The sequence below is a fragment of the Empidonax traillii genome, unplaced genomic scaffold, assembly GCF_003031625.1.
Source record: "Empidonax traillii isolate 1590-97213 ecotype Southwest subspecies unplaced genomic scaffold, ASM303162v1 scaffold1715:size108214, whole genome shotgun sequence".
NCBI classification, from domain to species: Eukaryota; Metazoa; Chordata; class Aves; order Passeriformes; family Tyrannidae; genus Empidonax; species Empidonax traillii.
Genome location: NW_020956908.1, coordinates 38,321 through 46,969, shown reverse-complemented (window position 1 = coordinate 46,969; position 8,649 = coordinate 38,321). Strand labels below are relative to the sequence as shown.

At 52.7% G+C, this 8,649-nt stretch overlaps 1 protein-coding gene across 1 annotated transcript; it reads right to left on the bottom strand.

Annotated features, from left to right (window-relative positions):
* Positions 1-2,652: 2,652 nt before the first annotated feature.
* On the bottom strand, positions 2,653-5,800 carry ERMN (ermin). Its single transcript, XM_027908458.1, has 3 exons — positions 5,370-5,800; positions 4,994-5,074; positions 2,653-3,303 (listed from the first exon to the last, which is right to left on the bottom strand). The coding sequence occupies exons 1-3, from the start codon at positions 5,614-5,616 to the stop codon at positions 2,873-2,875; spliced, it is 759 nt and encodes a 252-aa protein (XP_027764259.1). The 5' UTR covers positions 5,617-5,800; the 3' UTR covers positions 2,653-2,872.
* Between the last annotated feature and the right edge of the window lie 2,849 nt (positions 5,801-8,649).

The following is an 8,649-nucleotide window of genomic DNA, read 5'->3' as shown; positions in this document are numbered from 1 at the left end:
GGTGCCCCGCTCGTGTAAATGCTCACTTCCACGCTGGATCTTTGCTCAGGGACCAGAGGGTGCCTGGGGGCTGCTGGCAGTGAGCTGGGGCCCTGCTGCTGCTCAGCACTGGGAATGTTCCCATGGCACCAGTCAGCCCAGTCTTCCAGAAACAAGAGCATTTTTCCGGCAGGCTCAGCGGCCGTGGCGATGGGCGTCGGTCCCGCTGCTCCCCACGAGCTGCTCCCCACGAGCTGCTCCCCACGAGCTGCTCCCCACTGACACACCGGGCTGTGCATCACACCTCAGGGCGCTCAGAGCCTGGGCTGTGCAGCTGTGTGAGCACTGAGGTCAGGGAGGAAGGCACCACAGCTGGAAGAACCACTGCTTGGGGTGGGGCTGGAAGCCCCTGATGTCCCTCGTGTCAGCAAAGGGAAACAGGCACAGCTTTTCCAGAGAAGAGCAAATGCCTCTGGAGCTGTGGTGGGGAGGGACACAGCACGTCATGCTGTGCTTCCATCACTGAGTGCCTTGAATCAAAGGGGTCACAGGGGGAGGCCCCATTCGGTATACTCAAAAAAAAAAATGCTTAAAAAAAGGGAATAAATGATAATAGGTGAAGCTGCTTCCTCTGAGCACAGTGAAGTTAACTGACCAACACAGACCCTCTCTAGAGACTCCTGCCCAAGTTACTGCCAGGCTGAACCACAAAGCCTCAATTCCCCCGATTTTTGGCCCTGGTAGATCCCAGCTCAGTGCAGAGGTGGGCAGCAGTCTAGCTGGCTGCTGCACCCCCAGCTGCTGCAGCTTGTGGCATCTGGCATCAACACCCTCCATAAGGCTCCAGCTCTTACCTGCTGTCAGCCCACACTGGAACAGTGGAAACAAAGGATTTTCAGGCTAAACTGTGGCTGTGACTGCCATGCCCTAATCAGCCTGAAAGTACCTTTGCTCCAAGGGACAAGTTTCCAGATCACCAGGTGTCCCTTCACCTCACGTGCCACACAGGCAGCTCCCTGCCTGACTGCCCTGTGTGCCCCATCCAACCCACTGACCACCGTGATGGCCAGAGGGCGAGCAACCCCCCTCTGCCTCCTCATTACCTGTGAACCCCTCGCTGTCCACACCACACCCACCCACCCAGAGGGTCTGGCAAGGGGGGCTGCTTGTGGGAAAGGCCCTCAGGCCCCCAGAGCATCCCAGCACTTTTAATTTTATTTCCCCAGTTACTCAGGAAAGCAGGAGAGGGCGTTGCAGCTCTCAGCTGAGCGAGTGCTGCTTTGCAAGCAAGGTAAAAAGCGAGTCCAAGGTCCTTGAAAGTCCCAGGGAGCCTTTCCCACTTTTCCAGAACATTCCCAAGTTCTGGGAATGGTCCCAAAGAATGATAGAATCCCAGAATGGTTTGGGTTGAAAGCTCATCTTGTTTCATCCCCTGCCATGGGCAGCGACACCTTCCACTAGCCCAGGTTGCTCCCAGCCCCGTCCAGCCTGGCCCTGGTTGGAATGACCATGCCCACGTCTTTAAGAGGGATGTGTCACCCCCAGAGCAGCCCAGGGCAGCTGTCAGTGGGAACAGACCCACAGTATAAGTTGGTACAAGCAAAGCTCAGAACTTCCCCAGGCCAAGGAGCAAATAAACAAGTGTGAATGGCACAATGAGGGCTGTGTCTGCTGGCACAATGCAGAATTGCCCTGGATTATTTTCATGTTGCCAATAAATAATTGCCTTTATGTAGAACAAGAAGAGGCAAAACGATATTCAGTGCTGCTGGAGATGGAAAGCTAATCCTTAAAAAGGCACTTAAGGCTGCAGGAGGGTTCTGTGTAACAGCTTTCCCAGATGTTTTCTGGGATGGCAATAGCAAAGCTAAGTCCCAACTCCAGACAAATCTGACTGAGAAACAGTTTTTAAAAAAAGATTGCAACAACTATATGGTGGTTACACAAAGGTCTTTCAAAATGGAGAAGGGTTGTGTTCAGATGAGACAAAAATTATGGTTAAAACTTGCCTGGTCTACATAGAAACCCTTAGCCATAGTACTGCTAACTCAGAGATCATTGCAACAGCTTTGACAAAACGATCTTTAATTTTGCATCTAAACTTAGTCGAGAAGAGACGTAAGAGAGTCTGACCTGGTGACCCTGGGAAAACAGAGGCTCCTGGTAGTGGCCAGGTTTGCCAGGGGCACACCGAGGCACACACAGGGATGTGCTGCCCACGGTGAGGACAGGCAGGCAACACCACATCCTGCTGACACCTCTGACCCCGTGTGTGCCAGACCTACCTGGTGCTGGCTGTCACACCACGGGAGGTGTGAGGGGCAGCAGGAAGGGCACAGGGTCCTCGGTGCCTTCTCATCCTCAGTTCCCACACCAACATCTGCCAGTCCATCCCTGCAGTGTGAGGTGGGCACGGACAGCGGCTGTCGGGGCACTGGCAGGTGCCAGCACGGACACACAGCAAACCAGAGCAGGGGGATTGCCAAGAGTTGTCTCTTACTGTTCCCCAGCCCCGGCCAGTGCCTCCCACTGCCAGCTCGTTCCAGCATGGCTGATGACACAGGCCACGTGAGCGCTGACAGCCAGAGGATCCCCGGCCAGTTCGGGCCGTCCTGTGGTCTGAACATGGTTATAAAGTTGAAGAGAAAATAAGAGCATAACCTTAAAATCAAATGGGTTTGTATTTAGCAAACTGATTATTTATTTTCCTGCACTATGGACACCTCTGCCCCTGTCAAAGCCAAGATGTTAAATTTTCACAGTGTATTATAAATCATGTACAAAAAGGAGAAAAGCAGTGACCTCACGTTGTGTGAAGAGACGTGTCTTGGGGGAACAAAATAAACCCAGACCCGGAGCCAAGGCTTGGAGCATTAGGCAATTCCCCCTCAGTTCATAAGTGCATCATGGATTCAAACTCATCGATCCGCTGTTTGGTGTTTCCTTTCCGGATCCTCCGGTAGGAGATTGTGTTGTATCTGGAATAACTGTGTCTGGAGATGTCGTTCTTTTTGCCCAGGCTGGGCTGCTCCCCGGGTTTCTCCAGGGGGGAGTTGCAGCTGGGGCTGGCCAGGGCAGATGGCTCCTTGCAGCTCTCTTGCTGCTGCAGGCGGGGCGCCTCGCTGTTCTCCTTCTTGATTTCGATCACCTGAACTTCATCCTCTTCGGTGTCCTCCTCCTCCACATCCTCCTCCTCCTCCTTGGCCACGTCCCCTCTGGGATCAGCCCTGGCTGGCAGGCTCTCCTCTGCCTCCTCGCTGGGACTGGCTGGTGGCACTGGTGGCTCCCCGGTGCCCACCGGCAGCCCCTCTGTGCTGCCCGGCCCTACATGACACGGAGGGTGCAGGTGAGGAGGGGTCGGCACCCCATGGGGTGTCCCTGCGGGTTCTGGGGGTGCCCCCAAAGCCCCTGTCCCCCAGGGGGTGAGGGGAGCCCTGCACCACCAGGCTGGCCCCCTTTCTTAATGCCTCTCTCTGCTCTACCCCCATTCCCACCCAGAGGAGGGGAAGGGAAAGGGAAGGGAGAAAGGGAAGGGAAAGGGAAGGGAAAGGGAGGGGGAAGTAAAAGGGAAGGGAAATGAGAAGAGAAAGAGAAGGGGAAGGAAAAGGAAAGGGGAAGGAAAAGGGAAGGGGAAGGAAAGGGAAGGGAGCCATTCTGCAGGCAGTGCCCAGCCGTGCCCCCCGGGCCGTGTCCCTCCCTCAGCGGGGGCTGCCCCGGCTGCGATGGCCATCTCCCATTTGTCCTGTTTGGCACGTCTCCGCGGGTAATGATGCTTTAGTGTTGCAACAAATGGTCTATTCAACGTTTTGCCTGTGGGGTCCAGAGTATTAATTAGACTAAATTGGTTGGGTACTAAAAAGCTGCCTGCAATTTCAAGATAAAGTGCTTGTGGTTGAGGGGCGGAGGCGGGGGGAGCTGTGTGAGATCCTTTAATAGGTTTTATTGTGCACTCCTAAAGCAGCACAGCTGGAATATGGATGTCAGCTCTAAGTGGGATAGCCTCCACCATGATTCACCTCCTCACAGCCTAGGCAGCTGCTATGAAATATTAATTTGCCCATGACAAATATTCAGATATTTTTCCTTTTCCTAATGAAAGCAGTTTCCGTTTGCAGGGCACAGCCTGTTCCTCTTTTAGAGCCACCATCAAAGCTCAGGGGAGAGCACCTGTAGCAGCTCCTGGCCCGGTGCCCTTGTCCCACCACTGCCAAAGCCAAAGAGACAGGCAGGAGCCCATTGGTGGGAGACACAGAAAGGAATAATGCCTGGAGCCCCCCTTGGAGAAACGTGGCCTTCCTCCTTTAATAACCCTCCACAAAATACTCCTCCTCTAGTAACACTCCATAAAATACTTCTCCTTTTGGAGGAGTGGCTGCAGTTTGCATAGTGTAATTAAATATTCTGTATTTAATATTACTGTATTTAATATTACTGTTCTTCTGCATATATAGTCAGTACATTTTAACTGGGGACCAGGGTGGGCAGTGACCCCCCTGCAGCCCCACTCACCCCAAGACACAGCTGAGGAACCAGCCTTGGCTTCCACTGATTTCTACCATTTTCACCCAGAAATGAGCAGAGTGAAACTGAGGAACATGTGTTTTGGAGAGCAGTTTACTGCAGATAAGCCCATGGTTATCTGAAATGGGATTCAACCTCGGTAAATCAGGCAGGGAAAGAGTTTGCATTTTGAGGCCTCTGGCAGCCTCCCGAGGTTCTCCTCCAAGCATGAAGCAGAGGATAAAGCATCTCCCAACCTCACGAAAGTTTTGGGGATCTCCTGGTCAAAGACTCCACAGTGGTCATGGAGATATGCTAAACCTCGGGAAGGAAGGTACCAGCTGTGGTTTCTAAGGTGCAGCAACTCGATGCGTGAGAAATGAGTCACTGCTCTCTGGAATAGAAGGGTCTGACCCAATTAAAAAAATTAATAACCACCTGTATCCACTGACTTTGAAGGCCATTGATTGCTATGTGTCAGGGAAACCCCACATCAGAGAGCATTTTGCATTACCTTCCCCTGATCCCTGGGTCCCTGTGTCCTGGATATCCGCTGGTCCCTGCTGCAGAGTCCCATCCTTCTCCTCTCGCTCTTCTTTGGGAAACACAAAGCAGAAGACATGGGCTCATGGAGCAATTAGTGATGACAATCAGATTTTAATGGCTGCAGATTGTCAGATTTTCAGAGCAGATTTAGAAATCGTTCGTTTCTTTAGTTACAAACTCGTCCCTCAAATGTGTGCCCAGAAATACTACGAGCCACTGTTACAGCTACCATAGTTTGGGAATTTTAACTAAAGTGCACATCATGTCCCGTTATTCATCAGGCTATAGAAAAAACAGAGCTTTTCTCTCCCAACTCTCAAGAGACAAGCAGCCCTGTACAGTACCTTGGCATGGCTCCTCTGCAGCAGAATCCCCCGGGGTGATGTCCTCTGCCAATGAATTTCTGCTTTCCTCCAGAGCTTCCTTTGCAGGTGGAGCATCAGGGCTGGTTTCCACGTTTGGATACGGGCCCGTCCCAGCAGATTTTGGTATTTCGCCGATCACGCCGATGCCCTGGAGCGGGCCGTCCTCGGGGGGAACGCTGCCGTTGCACGCCGGCATGGTGGGTGCTGCGGGCACCTCTTCTGTCATGCTTGGGGCCGTGTCCTGTAGCGCCGTGCCGTGCCCACCGACTGGGGCCGAGCACCCTGCTCCCCGGGGTGGGGAGTGCTCTCCTCACCCCTTCGCCCCGGGCTCTGCTCCCCTGCCCCGACGGTCCAGGCGCGTCTCCTGTGCCCGCTCCGCACCACACCATCGGCTGTGCCCGGGGCTCGCCAGCCCAATCAGCACCTCCCTTGTCGCCGAGGCTCTGCCCGTTGCATAATTAAACGCACCATTATAATTTACATAAACAAACAATCTGAGCAAGGAAGCTTTTGTGCTGGCCCGGGAGCGGGGCCGTGGGCATGTCAGCCCCGCGGGAATGAACAGGAGTTTGTGCTCCGGGCACAATGGCCCTTTGTGTCCCCGCCGGTCACAGGGACGGCCATTGTTCCGACCCCTAATCCCCGGAGGGTGACCACCTTCCCCAGCACCCTGCACCTAACCCGCTTAACATTCCCCATCGGGTTTGTGCCGCTGGACCTCGCCCCGCTGCGGGCACACAATGGGAGCACAATGTTTTGCCCTGTGGGGGCACAGCCCGGCCGGGCGGGCACATGCCCCGCACACGGCTCTTTGCCACGCTCTGCCCACACCCACCCACGTGCCGTGGACGGGCAGCACTGCCCGGAGAGGCTTTGGTTGCCCCTGGATCCCTGGGAGTGTCCAAGGCCGGGTTGGAGGGGCTTGGAACAACCTGGGCTGGTGGAAGGTGTCCCTGCCCGTGGCAGGGGTGGCACTGGATGGGCTTTGAGGCCCCTCCCAGCTGGACTCATTTCATCGCTCTATCAGTGACTGTCACTTGGACCTCAGTCTGGGAGGAACGAGGAGTGTTTTGCAGAGGGAAGCAGGAGGATCACCCGAGCAGCACAGGGGCATTTCTGGCCGCAGTTGAACTCGTCTCAACCCTCGTGCCCAGAGCCAGGTTTATGTAAGAGTGTAATCTCCTGCTGTGAATGACATTCTGTGTTTGTACAATGCAACATTTCTGATATCTTTGGGCTTTAGGGCTTGGAAATCCTCTTGTTGAGTTCAGCCCTTGATTAGAAATGGACCCAAAGTCTTTCCACTGGTTTTATTCATCTGTGAGTTTGTGTCTTTAAATCAACAACTTCTCATTATTGTTTTTAAATGAGTTTGGTGTAATTGATTTATAAAATCCATCCTTTGTTGGAAAAATTTGTCCAAGAAAAACGGATGATGAAGTTTGAAAGTGAGTTGACACCATGCTGGTGCCCTCAGGAGGAGAGGCTGGGTACCCAGCAAGGTCTGGTGGCTGGAGAGGAGAAGGTTCCTTTCTGTAATCATTGAATCACTGAATCGTTTGGGTTGGAAAAGCCCTCTGTGAGTCTCCAGCACTGCCCAGGCCACCACTAACCCATGTCCCCAAGTGCCACATCCACATGGCTTTTAAATCCCTCCAGGGATGGGGACTCCACCACTGCTCTGGGCATGAAGGAATTTTCCCTGATATCCAACCTAAACCTCCCCTGGTACAACCTGAGACTGTGTTCCCTCATCCTGTCACTTGTTCCCTGGGACCAGAGCTGATCCCCACTTCACCCTCCTGTCAGGGAGTTACAAAGATCTTTTATTCATATATATATATATATATATATATATATACACCTATATTAAAAAATATATATATTGATATATATAAAAATATATAAATATATATTTTTATTTTATATATATATATATATATAATATATATATATATATAATTTTTTTTAACCAAACTATTTCCATATCCCTGACTTCTTGATTGCAGAAAGATACCAAAAGAATTTTAGATATTTCCTGGTACCATCTATTGGTTACACAGCAGCTCTCGAGGAGTCACCTTTCCCAGACGAGCACCCCATGCTCAAGGTACCATTTGTATCAGTCACATAAACCATCTTCCCTGTGACCTTCACCACAAGAAGTTTCTGTTCCAGCTGTCCTTTGCTAAAATCTCAGACACAGCACCTGAGCTGGCAGAGGCATCAGGGCACAGCAGGGATCTGATTGTCAGTGAGGAAAACCATGAGAGCCCCACTAACTGCCAGTCATTCCAGGAAGAGGAAGGGGCTGCCATGGCACAGTGTTGGCAGAGTGCTCATGGCAGAGGGGTGGCATCAAGGAATCTTAAAGGCCCCTTCCAACCCAAGCCATTCTAGGATTCTGTGTTTGTTGGCAGGGTGTTGGTAGAGCTCTGTCATCAAGTCTCTGCTCCCCAGTTCCTGCTCCAGCTGCAGGTTTCCAGGAGCAGCTGATGCACGCACTGGGCAGCCCAGGGGAGCACATGGACCTACACAGGCCATGGAGCAGCTCTAGAGCAGAAGACACATACCCAGGGTCACCATGGGAGATGCCACCCGACTGCCAGGGCAGGATGATGGGCACAGTGGTATTGGAGCCAAACATTCCCACCCCTGCATGTAGCCAGGAGGGATTAAGGGATTACATTTCACCTAAACACCCAGAGAAACACTCCCAGGGATCATGTCAACAAGCTACATCCAAGCATTTGGACTGCATGATCTTAGAGATCCTTTCCAACCTAAATGACACTGTGACTGCTTGTCGTTCTGTCATACCTTCTGTGTATGAAAAAAACATACCCTGGACTTCCTCTTCAGCAGAAAATGTCAGGATTTTGTCTTTTCCCCCAGGAAACAGCAGCTGCAGGTTTTCCCCACTGTTTGTAAACAGCGGGGCAAAGCCACCTCTCAAGGGCAGGGAAACACTCCTTTTCCACAGACTCGATGGGGTGGATTTCTGCCTCTTGAAGCTTTTAAAGAAGACAAAGCTTTTGTATGTGGTGTGGCACAGCAGAGCAGTGAGGGCAGGTCCGGGCCAGGAGCACAGCAACACATTCCTGGTCCTGTCTGTGGGTAGGGTGGGACTCCCCTCTGCCTTGCAGCGCTGGTGGGGCAAACTCAGCTGCCCACGGTAACCCTGTGTGTGATCTGCTCAGAGCTGCCAGAGCTGGGCACAGCCAGCTGCTGCCCCACGGGAGCACAGCCCTGCAGCCAC